We start from the raw sequence: 13,681 nt of genomic DNA, 5'->3' as shown, positions 1-13,681 counted from the left end.
AATATTTGTACGTGTATTTAGGCAAGGGTCATGCTTTTATGGGAGCCACCATCTTGCACCACCATGTTTCTACTGCAGCTCAAAACAAACCAGCTTTTTTGCAATTTGAAGCAGAAGCTTACAATGCAAATTAATAGGAATGACTTAATTTCTGGTATGCAAAGGCAACTGTATTTCCCTGACATACAGGAGGAGTCCTCTGTTTGTTACAATCTGCAGTCTCACCATTGGAAGTCACATATTCTTACATGCCGCACCTTTAAAAATATGTTTGCAGCTCTATCCCAACGGACAGCCCTTTTCCTGCTGGGGACAGAAGTTTGTAAATGCAACAGTAAAGTGGATAAACAACTCCCGTGTGCTCTGATGTCAAGCTTTTCTCTATGATGGAAGTGAACAGAGGTGCTGTTGATACAATTCATCATGCAGTGGTGTTACTGTTGTTCTATCCCATTGATATAAATGGGACAAGCTGTTACATTGCAATGAAATTTCGCAGTATAACAATTCACAGCCTCCACAAATACCATCGTTTTAAATCAACCCATGTCTAAAGCTGTTAATGTAAAAATATTGTGTTTATTAAAATAGTTAAGTAATTTTGTACTTTTCCCATCTTTAAGATACAAATGACTGCTCATAAATCAATAGTAAAACAAAAATAAAAACAACAGGATAATGACGTCTTATCAATTTATTTTGATGAAAAGATTTTTCCTGTGCAAGTATTTTTGTTACAACTCTTGCATGCACTATATGTGCTACATTCAGTAGAGAGCTGTCAGAAAGTGAGGGACCCACTCCTAAATAAATAGATTCTTATTTCCACCAAGTTTGGTACAAATCAGTTCATTATGTATTTATTTATTTTTCACATAGTCCTGCATACAATCAAACAAACAAATGTGTCACTTTATAAAGCAGTAGTTATGCAGTGTGGGCTTTTATTTGATTCCTTGAAAACAACTTATAATAATCGGTTCAGTAGAAACATGGCAATTCATGTGTGGGATTATATTTTCAAGCACAGTGTTTCATATTGAGACCGATCATTTCACAGCAGCATCTTCAGTGTAGAAAGATGTTGTGAAGAAAAATGCTGAGAGTTGTCAGAATCACCCCTGCTGCCATGGATGAGGTGTGTTCTGGAGCTGCAGGAAGACATAAAAACAAAAACATTAGAAATTTCAAAAAAGTGACCGGCTTAAACAACAATTTATGAGTAATAAAAAGAATGGTATGGGTTACAACTAAATACTGAAACTACATTTTGTAATTTCTTCTTCTTAAAAGCTTGTTGGTCACGGTGGGGCCCAAAACGTTTAGAAGAAACATACCATGTGAAGAAGAGCTGTTCTCAGAGGCCGAGGTATTTGTACTAGAAGATGCTGTTGTCATCGTGGATGTTGCCACTACAGTACTTTGGCCAACAAGTGGTACCGGTGTGGTGTACACAAGGCTAACAGGTGGTGATGTGATAATGTAGGATTTAGTGAACACACTTTCAACTATACTTTGTCCGCTCTCACGGGATGCACCACACAATTCAGGACACGTATGGGAAGATAAAGTGGTGATGCACAGATTAACTGTGCACTGGACATACATCTGCAAAACACAAAACAATTAGATGCAATTAGATCACTGGTTGATGAAATAGGAAACCTATACGTTTGAGAAAGATGTCAAATGAAGTCAAATGCAGTCTCAAACGTATTCATTTGTGAATGCACATTTCTGTTATTCCACTTTAGTTGACACATTACACTGATGATTCACCTAGCGCAGTGTTAAACCAATGTAATGACATGAGCACTTTTTTTTTTCCAATGTGTAATTGAAGACTTCATTTTAAAATAAGCACAACATTTAATAATCAGATATCATAGCTACAGTATATAGCTGATATATATATAATGTAAATACACATACTGTGTATATATATATATGTTCTGTCTAAGCTTGTCTTAGTTAGGACATAAAAAAAATACAAACCATTGAATTTGTGTTGTGCACAGTGCTCAAATCAAGGCGGTAAATCCTCACATTGGGATTTGTTGTAATAACTTCAGCTGAGTTGTTGGAAGACAAACACCTTAAAGAGGAAGAGTGAGAATTATTTAAATGGGAACTCAATACAATTACATATAAAGCCCATCAACTCCATACAACTCCCTCTGTAGCAGCATTTGGCAAACAATAAGATTCTAATATTTGTTCTTTTCTAAATCAAACTACTTTTTAAAAACATGATTGATACTGACCCATGGTGCAAAATAGGTGTTTGCTCTGCAAAGTCGTCTGTCTCAGACTGAACACACTGGCTCACTACCAGCTCTGCTCCACTGATAGAGCAGTTGGCTGACACAACGAGGTCCAAAAGGCTGATCTTGGACCCATTGTGGTCGGTGGAGTTGGTGGTGCTGTTGCTTGATGATTCCACTTCTCGTCTAAATCGTCTTGCTCTGTCGAGGGAACGTAACCTGGCAGTCCTTGTGAAATTTGCGAAGGGTCCCTCTCCAGGAAAGTGAAACTCCATCTCGAAGCTAAACTCACCAAAGATTTCCTTCTCTGTGGGCATTTTGATCTCGTATTGTGGTCCCTTTACCTGGCCGCTGGGAATCCGGCAGGCCAGAGGGAGGACAAGGGACGGCTGGCGGCTCACCATCGTGAAGGGACGCACACTTTGCAAGGTGTTGGTGTAAATTAGCTCTGAATCAGCATGCTGTTAAACAAAAGAGGATGATGAGTAAGTGAAAGAATGATCTCATTGCCAACTCCACACCAGACAGTTATTGTTGACACATATTGTTTTTATGATACTTATGATGATGTTTATTGCTGCTAGCCTGTCAGTGAGCTATCAAACTGTTCCATTGTATAACTACAGTCTTATCTTATCGCTGTTTCATGTGTTGTGGTCAAAAATGAATTCTGATGCACCTACACAAAACAATGTTCAACCACTTGGGGTCAGCAAAGATGAGAGTTAAGACAAGAAGTTACTCCTTGTGTATTGCTGTGACTTTTTTAATTGTGATAGTGAAGTAAAGTGTAAAATTGATTTATGCTATTAAAAAAAAAAAACCTTATTGTTAAGGAAAATTGCAAAATAGTTATACCCTCTGTTACCAGCTTCTGAAGTTGACAAATTTCTGTATTGTTTTAAATATATTGATTGACACTAGTAACACTAGTGAACTTGCGGTAAAATGTGCCATGACTTCTCTGCTTCAACAATTTATCAATTAATCAAGGAGATATCCTGCAGATTAATCAGTCATGAAAATAATTGCTATAATGGTGCAGCCCTGTATCTGATCTAAATCTGGAATACAGTGACAAAGTAATGGAAATGACTGATCTCCTTATAGTATTGCAGTGCAATACAATCAGTTTAAGGTTTTAAAATTATTTGGCACATATCAGGATGGATAGCCATATTTTCAGAATAACAAAGGAAGTATAATGCAGAGAGAAACAAAGGTAGAGCATTTTACCACAGTCTTTGTGCCACAGCCATCCAGGGGGATGTGTGCAGTCAGGTATGTGCTGTTGTAGGTGATGGGACAGATGGGGCTGTTGAGCTGCAATTCATCCAGGTCAATGTTGCTCAGCGGGGCCACAGGAAGCACCAGAATCATCTCTGTCTTCTCACATGTAAGCTCTGCAAGCAAACAGCACGTTCTTAGATGACTAATATGCTACACACAGTCATGTGTCGCTTATTTATGAAAATATTTAATAATGAACCTGTTCCTGCAGGTAGTTCCCTCATTTGCCCTGAAACAAAAACAAGATGGGCATATTTTTATAGTCATTGATTTCTAAATAATAGTGCTGTGAGTGTAGAAGTGGTGCATTGTAATACAATACAGTAAATTAGAACTGCATTCTGGTGATTTTTTGTCTTACTTTGGTACAGCCACACACATCTGGGCTCTGATTGCAAACTGTATAAAAAAAGAAGCACAAATTGTTGTAGCTTTTTGAAATACTGCGAGCATAAATGCCTCTGTGTTTGATCTCTGCAGTCACTTTCTAAACTATGTTGTGAAAGTTCATTATGTCTACTGATTGAACTGAGGTTTTTGGTTCGTTTTTTTAAGACAACAGTAAGTTTTCCTTTACCTTATTAACCAGTTTCGGCGTGTATCTTCCGCCTTCCTCAGAACTGTCACCTGATGTTAGGTGGTGACGTGTGCCTTATTTTAATAACAGCTGATAAATAAGGCACAGTTCTAGTGATACTGTTTTTTTTTATTCCATACACTCACAAGTAAATTATTTACATGGGTAGCTCAGTGTGATTATATAATTGGTTGCAGTATATAGAGTGGTTTCAGAAAGTATTCACACCCTTTTTTATGTTTTTTACCCAAATCCAAATGCAAGTGGATCCAATGTGTGCATATGTGTGTGTGTATGCTTGTTTGCCTCTCACCCAGTGTCAGCTGCAAATGGCTCCCGCTAAGTGGTATATAAATATAGTATAGCTGGCTGGTGGGCTGGATGGATGGATGGATGGATAGATGGATGGATGGAGGGATGGAGTTGCCATATTTGCCATACATTCATATGTGCCATATACAGTATAAACAGATATTTTTGGTTGAAGAAATCTGTCAGGGTCTGAATACTTTCTGAAGAAACTGCATCATAAAATAAAGAAAGGAAAATATGTTAAGTAAAATAGGGATTCTGATCACATTTGAGAAATTCAATTCAATTTCATTTATAAAAATCCATTTTTCTATTTTGTTTTATTACCTCAGACACGCTACTAAAACTAAAGGTAACAATATACATGAGCCAATTGGGTTAAAGTTAATCATCAGATTAGTTTGTTAGAGGCAACTTGCTACAATCATACAATAACCTTTTTCAACTATTGCCTTCCGACTTTCCCCGTTATGAGACGACAGTGTGGCAATGAATTACCTCTTGGTATTTGCAGCAAAGCAGATGGGTAGAAGACGGGGCAGTTCATTTTCAGACCGGACCCAGGCCATGTTTAATGCTGACAAGGGGCCAATTGATTTGAAGTTCTTTCTCTTGAGTTCAGGTGGACCAACCACTGCAATCTCTAAAACGCTGTAGAAAATGAAAATGAGAAACCTTTACTTTTCAACTTTCCTAACTGTATTTATAAAAGCTTGTTCAAAAGAAGAAGAAAATAATGTACAGATTAATTCATTAATGAATTAATAATATTTTTAGTTGCAACCTACTCCTTTTACTCCATTTTAGAGTTCAACAACAATACTGAATTGGTTCACCATGCTTCCATGTGTGTTCTCATCTGATAGAGAATACTGTATTCTGTATTTATTATACTGTACATAACGTTATTTCAGATTATAGGACACACACCTCTCCAGTGCAGAATAAAAGCTGACATTGACTGGAATCTCATGGTATGGCAAAACAAACAGTGTGGTGTCCTCATCAGGCGTCTCACTGTATGCCACAGGTTCATCAGTGCAGCTGGAAACTGACTCCTCCACTGGATGTGAGGAAAATAAGACTTTTCAAAAACTTCAAATTATAGCAGAGGAGAAACGTCTAAAATGGGACATAATTTAAGATTCTAAATAAACATGCTGTTTTCTGTTTTAGATTGAAGAGACCGACAGAGCCTATTATCTGAATGAAAGATTCACCAGTAAGAGAGAGGTGTACTGGGATTGAGCTGAGGGGCGTGTTGTCAAAGACACGGCTTCCTTTGGGCCCAGGAATCAGGTCCTCTGCCATCAGGTAGATGAAATACTGTCCCACTGATGCTTTTCCAGTGAATGTCAGCATACATGTATCCTGTCAAACGAGAGAACTTGTTATGTGTGGTATTCACTGAGCAGGGGTCTGTGTATATTCAAAAATCTTGGTTTTTGTTTCAGGTTAATCTTGTCCCCCTTCATCACTGAAACAAGAGAGCACATTTCGTTCTCTTGAGGTAAAGGCAATTTCAGTTCTTTCCTGAAACCCAGACTAAACAATCATCGAGCCAAAGTAAGATTCACTGCTGCATTATACAGTACATGGATTTATATCCAGTGGTGGAAAATAACAAGGTGCATATTATACTCATACAATTTGTGGCATTTATGCTTACTTTGCTATTTCATTTCAACTACTTTACAGACTCTATCAACAGAAACTAACTAAATATAGTCGACTACATAAAAGACATAGTCTTGTGAGCCATGCAGCTGTATTTTTAATGATTCCATTTTTTTCAAACAATTACACTGACCTGATTATTTATTATTTTAGCTTAAAATACATTTAGTCCACATACTGGATCCCTCAAGCAGTTAGGTTTAAATTAGATACACACACAGGTCAGATGCTTAAGTCAATTGTGACCATTGCGTGTTCAAATATGAGATTCCCATGCATAACCTACTCACAGTTAAGCACGGCCACATTTGTGTGACGTGAAGTCAAAGATAATGGTTGGTTTCAGCTCGCAGAAAGGCTATAGTCATTCAGAATGCCATGATAAGTATTTCAGACATGACAATACTTTGAGATGGTCGAGTGAAAACAGCAGGACAAATAATAGTTTCAGTCTTCAACAGCTGAGAACAAAAGCGAGGAGACTGGAGGGCTGGAAGAAAAGTGTGAATTTCAGCTGCTACAGTCAGGATCTGGCGTCACCAACATGAATCAATGGAGCCAACCTGCATCTTGTCCAAAATCCACACAGTAATGGTTTGAAATTTTCTTTGAACAACAAAACAATCATCATCAATCATATGAATTAATCATCAATTAAGTGCCACAGCCTCCTTGCTGCTACATGTTTTGTTGTCTTTTGGCTGCTCCCTCTCTAGGGGTCGCCGCAGCAAATCAGCCTTGTTATGTGATTTAGCAGAGATTTTTATGCCGGATGTCCTTCCTGGCACAACCCTCCCATTAATCTGGGCTTTGGACCAGCACAGACGTTAAACTGAAAGCGACCAATGGGGATTGGGTACTTTGCTCAGAGATACCCCAGCCCTTGACCTCTTCATTTTTATTTTTAAAGTCTTTAGATTTTGTTTTTCCAGAAAAAAATTGGCAGAAATTGGCAGAAATTGAATACACTACTCATAAGGGGTGGATAAACACTTTAAAACAGAACTTGTTTCCTTTCATTGTTTTAGAATAAGCTTCAAACTGACAGGGACAAATATATCATTAAAGGAGCGGCTTCCACATGCTTAAAGACAGCTGTGCCAAGAGAGGAAGGATACACAAAATAGACCAATTATAATAGTGAATTGTATATTTTGTTGATTATTCTAAAATGTATGTACATATTTACTGTATATACTTACACATTGCAGAAATACACAAGTACTGTATGTATTCCACCAAAAAATCCCTGATAAAAAATGTATTAATTATAATTTAATTATAAAATATAATTATATTAATATAAAATGTCCATAAATTAACATTATCAATCACATTTTCTGCCCAGAAAAATCCATTTCTATAGAAAAGGTAACAGTGTTGTATTAGTATGTGCTCTGCTTAGAAAAAGACTAACCTCATCCAGCTCTATGAAGGAGTGCCGAGTGCAGCCGACACACTCTCCCTGGTCAGGCCGGGCAAAGCGGCATCGCACCCTGTCCCCATCCAGGTCTTTCACTGACAAACTGAAGTGGTGAGGGCAGTTCACGCGAGCCCTGATCCCAAAACACAATAATAGGACAATATCAGCAACAGAGATAATGTCTTTTCTCTGATCACAAATACACCAAAGCACCATGGGTAAAATCAAAAGTAGATATGGTCAATTTGTGTGAAAACAAGTGTTGTACATGACAGTAATTGTTAACTTCCCAGAGTCTCTTTATGTTTCCTGGCGATTGGTGAATGTTGAGAAATAATCCAACACATAAACCCCAAAATGTATACATTTAAAATATGGATTAAACAAAAAGAGGGCCACACGGTGACGTAGTGGTTAGCACTCTCGCCTTGCAGCAAAAAGACCCGGGTTTGAGCCCCGGTTGGAACAAGGGCCTTTGCATGTTCTTGCATGTTCTCCCCGTGGGTTCTCTCCGGGTTCTCCGGCTTCCTCCCACAGTCCAAAAACATGCAATGTGGGGATTAGGTAAATTGAACACTCTAAATTGACCATAGGAGTGAGTGTGAGAGTAAATGGTTGTTTGTCTCTGTCTGTGTGTGGCCCTGCGATGGACTGGCGAACTGTCCAGGGTGTACCCCGCCTATCGCCTGATGTAGCTGAGATTGGCACAGCACCCCACGCAACCCTCTGGTGGAGGATAAAGAGGTAGATGACTGACTGATTAAACAAAAAGATAATAAGTGACCTTGAGCAGCACAGAGACAGATTATGTCTACTTTGGACCAAGCTAGGCTCACAATTTCCATTGTCTTAGTCTCTCAATCCTTTGAGATATTTGTACACAAGCTTCCGTAAAACATTCAATTAAGTCTTTGTGACACTCTTTTCTAACAGGCCCGTGTATCTGTATGTTAGTGTGTATTACCTTAGTGGAGGAGGAAGGCCAACAAATGCAGGCTGATTGAGTCTGCCACTGTTTTTCCGAACCTCTGGTCCTGCTTTCATTGCCACGTAAAACTCTGTGTCCTCCCTACACATTTAGGAAAAAACATGAGAGTGAATGGTTATTTTGTTCAGACTGAGTGTAATGATTTGCTGGCTAACCTGTTACACATGGACTTGTCTACCTGTGCTGTTAATTATGATGTTTCGTGTTTTCCTTTGGTGATGTAGTGAGTATCAACAAAGCTATGCTCACAATGCTCTCTTGCTTCAACTTGGTTTCAAGAAGTGTGAGTTTTGTGATTTGAGGACGGAGCTTTGATGACAGAGCAGACAGGAGGAGGGGCTGTGTTGGTTGCAACCTTTTACACATTAGAGTTCTACCTTTTAACTTATTGATTGCTATATATGAAGAGGATTACAGCCAATGACATAAAAAGGCCTTTCAGAAACAAATTATGGACTCAACCTTTAAAGTTCAAGTGTACAGTGTCTGTCACCAAAACACTACTAGTTTAACTAAACAGCATTGTGTGAACTATTAGACAATGTTTGAATGTAATGGGTATTAGTTTATACAGTAAGTAAAATGTATGTAGGATAGCTTCAAAATGAGGATCGTAACATGACTGTTAAATAAACTAAAAAAAAGTACTAATCGTCATCAGGAACTGATTAACATGAACTTCTTTTCATCAAACACGAAAAAAGTGTTGCTTAAAAACATCTCCTGTATAACATGAATATAATCTATAAAAGTAGTGCAATGTTCTTATTTTCAAGTAATCTTACATTTTAATGTCAAAACCATAAATAGATGCAATATCGGTTGTGCAATTTTCACAACTTATTGTCATATTTATAAAAATAATGCATGCAGTGATATTTAGTCATTTAATTGTGATGCACAAAAGGTGAGAGAACAAACACACTCCTTGTACACATTCAATATTTACTTTCAACTCTTCAACTTCAAATGTTCCAAAAAATGTAAATGTCATACCCCAAACTGATGGAGCCACTGTAGATACTGGGGAGAGTTTTCTGCCACTGACGGACACACCAGTCAGATGGTTTGGTGCCGATGAAAGGTAAGGGGGTTTTGTAGACCAGACAGTCCTCTCCTTCAGCACACACGTGAGACAGATCCGGACAAGGAGTAGAAGCAATGGCAGTGAAATGAGCCCGCACCTGCAAGAAGCAATAAAAGGACAACGACTGATTAATGTGCAAAAATGTTGAAGAATTATTTATGTGGGAGCATCTGTGAGAGTGAACGGCAAAGTGAAAACCTAACAATGTGAGAAAAACACAGGAGGGTCGCGAGGGGTGCTGTGCCACTCTCATCTGTTAATCAATTTACTATGATTCATAATAATCAATAAAGTCACAAAATAATGAATCGGTGGTGTCAGCAGAAAGGTGACAGATATTCCCGCTAAACGAGCCATTTTCAACCGTCTCATGTGGAGACATTCATGCAGACAGGCCGTGCCCTAACATTCCTTTGATCACTGCAGCAACCAGAGAGTTATTTACACACTTGAATGCTCTTTGTTTAAAGGACACACTGTCAGCCTTTAACTTGGTTTGGATAAGAAATGCAAAAGATGTTTGTCTGTTTATCGCATATCTGTCAGACGGGTTGCTTGACAGGCTTCAAACTTAGCAGGTGGCTTTGCAAGGGCACAAGGTGCAGTAATGACTCCAAACTTCATTTGGTTACTTCAGTAGCTGTTGACTATGTCAAATGTAGTCACAAGACAAAAAGTGGATACTGTGTAATATTATTTTTCACTCAGCCATGTCAACATTTCACTTTGCCTGCAACCGCATCGTACAAAACAGATGAAAATAGAAAATGTGTCTCGTGCAATGACCTGCTAGAGGCACAAATTGTATATTCTTGTCTGTTACAGGTTGAGTATGTAACATTTAGGGAGGGTTTACTGGCAGAAATTGAATACACTACTCATAAGGATAAACACTTTAAAACAGAAATAGTTTCCTTTAATAGTTTTAGAATAAGCTTCAAACTGACAGGGACAAATACATCATTAAAGGAGCGGCTTCCTCATGCTTAAAGACAGCTGTGCCAAGAGAGAAAGGATACGCAAAGCAAAGTGACAAGAGTGTGAAATAAAAACTTCCTTTTTTCATGAATAAATCAGACCTTTTAAGGAAAAATTAGTACTAAATAAAGTGCTGCTCCACAACCATCAAAGTAGAACCAGTATAGATGATAAGTGGACGGTTATTTTAAGGAACATTTGGTTTGTATGTTGAGAAATTAGGAGGCTTTGACTAATTACTTTGAAACTTTTCAGCTTTACCATAGATGGAACAAACTAACACAAATGGCTGACAGAAATGTAAAAAAGTATAAGTAATACTTTACTATCTACTCGTGCTAAAGCATTTGGATTTGAATAAACCTTGACAAACATATCTGGAAGAGAAGAATTCCCCACCGTTTTCCCTCCATCACTGTCCAGGGGCACAACGTGGACTGTCAGCCCCAGAGAAGAGGCGTCACAAGCAGGACCCACCAGGAAGAGAGTCAGACCCTGCACAAGGATGTGCAGTTTTAATCTGTGAAGCATCTCAGTTCCTCATGGGTGTCAGAACCTTTCGGAAATACAAAGGCATAAGATTAAATCAGTGAGCGCAGGTTGAGCGACAATAAGCAGCCATATTGTATATAATTGGTTACTGTGTAGCTCCTGTTTCACAAGTACAATGAGGAGTGACATGTTTGACGTCAGTGAAAGAGCCTGTGGTCAAAATGTTTTGTCATTGTTTAGCAAAAATGCATGTGTTGACAGAGCCAGAATACCTGACATCAATGACATGGTACAGTCTATATATAATCTGAGATGCCTGTGGTATACAAAAGATTCAAAAGAAAAATGGCACTTACCATAATAGCAGATTGCATAAAAATATAATATAACGTTATATAATATAAGATTTTGTCAAAAATGTTGATTACAAATTGAAGGTATATGACAATTCAGGGCAGTTACATTAGGATTTAATAATAAACCAGTCATATCAACATGATAGCAGACGCTGATTCACAGAATACGAAACTGAGTATTAACCTGAGGTAAATGTGAGGCAAAAAAGAAACAATAGAACATAATGATGGATACAACTACTACATGCACATAGTTAGGGTTTATGAATCACGCCCAAAGCCTCCATTATGAAAAGGTTTTGTGGTCATGTTGCTTTCAGTTCCAAAGACCATGAAGCAGTTTTAAGTTAGTAAAATCATACATTATTCTTTTTGAGGACCACAGGAACAGTTCTAAATGTGTTAGTGTTAAATGTTAAATGCACTTTCGTGTCTAAATATCCCTCATAAAACTACTGTGAAATTCAAGGTGTATGTGTGACTCAAGAAGTAAACCTTTTTTTGACATTGGATGAAATATTATTTCTTTATGCTATTTTGTTTTCTATTATAGATTGCAAATATGAAATATTACTTTTATTCCCCTCACATTAAGAAGATTTGGAATTGTTTTCCCTCTCTAGGTAGTTCAGCATCTTCCAACTGTCTAATGATGATTAGGTTTTATTGTTTAATTCATTCACTGGTGACTGAATGTTTGCTATACATCAGCCCTGTGATAATCTGTCCAGGTTGTGCTGCTTTTTCTATCGAGTCCAAGATATTACAGACACATGGTTTGACATGAATACGTTGACTGGTTTTTACATGGTCTTAAGTAAGTAGAAGATTGATGAGAATATTAAAATGATAATTTTTTAAAAAGTCCTTGTAGTTGTGATTGATGATGAATTAACATGGAAATGACACATTGATTATATGAAATAAAATATTTAAAAATCAACAGGAATCCTTCACTGATAAAGTCACATTAAATAACAGGACTTTGTAGTATATTGCTCACTGACACTTCCATATTTATCCTAATGTGTGTAATTATGTGGATCAACATTTAAAATAATGCTTAATTCAATAATTATGGTGGTTATTTTGACAACACAAGCCCATGATTTGTCAATTCAATGATAATGTTCAAAGCACGTCACTTCCATACAGTTTACTAGTTCGTCTTGAGATAGGAGAGCAAATATGATTCCAGAGATTTATTTAAGTTTATTGTACAGAAAGCCAAAAGGGCATAGTACAGAGAAGCATTAATGTAAACAACTAATTTAAAAAAATACTTTAGTGCTATTGTTTGAGGGATACAAGTTCATTTATAGAATGTTCACGTGTACAATGTCCAGGGAGCTTAATTTAAACATTCCATTCTGTCATTTTACTTAAAATATGAATATAAAATAAAAACGAATGTCAAACTCGAGAGGTAGAAACAACCCACCCATCTTTCATATGACCACAATACAAGTTTTTTACACAAGAGGATCTACTGTTTACATCTCATAAGGCTGACGGTGAGGCAGCAAGGACCCATTAGCAGGTTAAAAACACCTTGAGCTTGTGTAATAAAAACTTGAGTGTCATATCTGTCATCAAAAGATTTGGAAATAAGTTTTTAAAACCAATTGAAATTTGACTTTATACTTGTCATAACATTATGTAGGAATACCTAAATTAAATAAATGTGAACAGAATGGGTAAATAGTCCCGATATGTTGTGAGAATTTTGACTATTTTTGCTACAAACCTGAGCAGACAGCCCTTAACATTTGTTGCCCTGAACAACTTATCGAAAAACAGTGTTTATACTGTAAGTAACATGCAATTAGATTTAATTATTATTTTGTCATGAATTTAATTATGTGATTTAAGAGACCTGAATATCATACTCTAGATGACTCAGACAGCACACATGCAGGCGAAATCAATGATTAGTAGAACAGAAACGCCATTACCTTGACCTAGGCGCCACAAAAAGTTTTTTACGTCCTGTTCTTGTCATGCATTCAGAGTTCTCAGTAAATTCACCCAGTGTGGGATTTTGAAAGTTAAGCAGGGGTTAAAGTTAATTTGGTGCAGAGGGAGAATGAGGTTGGACTGGTTTGACCAGGAACTGTTTTCAAGAGGCATGACCAAGTTGCACGCAAAGAGAATGATGTTACAAAAATAACTATAGTTCACCCCAAATGCTTTGAACCCTTCTTGTGCAGTGCAGTTTGACACTCAATCGAACTCAA

General features: G+C 37.4%; 1 protein-coding gene across 1 annotated transcript; it reads right to left on the bottom strand.

Annotated features, from left to right (window-relative positions):
• Positions 1–679: 679 nt before the first annotated feature.
• On the bottom strand, positions 680–13,631 carry LOC122772497. Its single transcript, XM_044030619.1, has 15 exons — positions 13,400–13,631; positions 10,996–11,152; positions 9,528–9,715; positions 8,508–8,612; positions 7,538–7,676; positions 5,664–5,814; positions 5,374–5,506; positions 4,942–5,094; positions 3,916–3,953; positions 3,754–3,783; positions 3,501–3,667; positions 2,265–2,725; positions 1,996–2,095; positions 1,338–1,608; positions 680–1,151 (listed from the first exon to the last, which is right to left on the bottom strand). The coding sequence occupies exons 2-15, from the start codon at positions 11,125–11,127 to the stop codon at positions 1,069–1,071; spliced, it is 2,151 nt and encodes a 716-aa protein (XP_043886554.1). The 5' UTR covers positions 11,128–11,152; positions 13,400–13,631; the 3' UTR covers positions 680–1,068.
• Between the last annotated feature and the right edge of the window lie 50 nt (positions 13,632–13,681).

This window comes from Solea senegalensis, linkage group LG7 (genome assembly GCF_019176455.1).
Source record: "Solea senegalensis isolate Sse05_10M linkage group LG7, IFAPA_SoseM_1, whole genome shotgun sequence".
Classification (NCBI taxonomy): Eukaryota; Metazoa; Chordata; class Actinopteri; order Pleuronectiformes; family Soleidae; genus Solea; species Solea senegalensis.
Note: the sequence above shows the minus strand (reverse complement) of the source record. Positions and strands in the feature narration are given on the sequence as shown.

What these genes read in the sequence shown, in the direction of transcription:
- LOC122772497 (XM_044030619.1), bottom strand. Translation starts at nt 11,127, where the DNA reads ATGCTTCACAGATTAAAACTGCACATCCTTGTGCAGGGTCTGACTCTC. An exon ending in CCTTCATAGAGCTGGATGAG is followed by an intron (nt 5,815 to 7,537) that starts GTTAGTCTTTTT and finishes CTCGTTTGACAG; the next exon opens with GATACATGTATGCTGACATT. An exon ending in TGCACAACACAAATTCAATG is followed by an intron (nt 1,609 to 1,995) that starts GTTTGTATTTTT and finishes TGTGTTTTGCAG; the next exon opens with ATGTATGTCCAGTGCACAGT.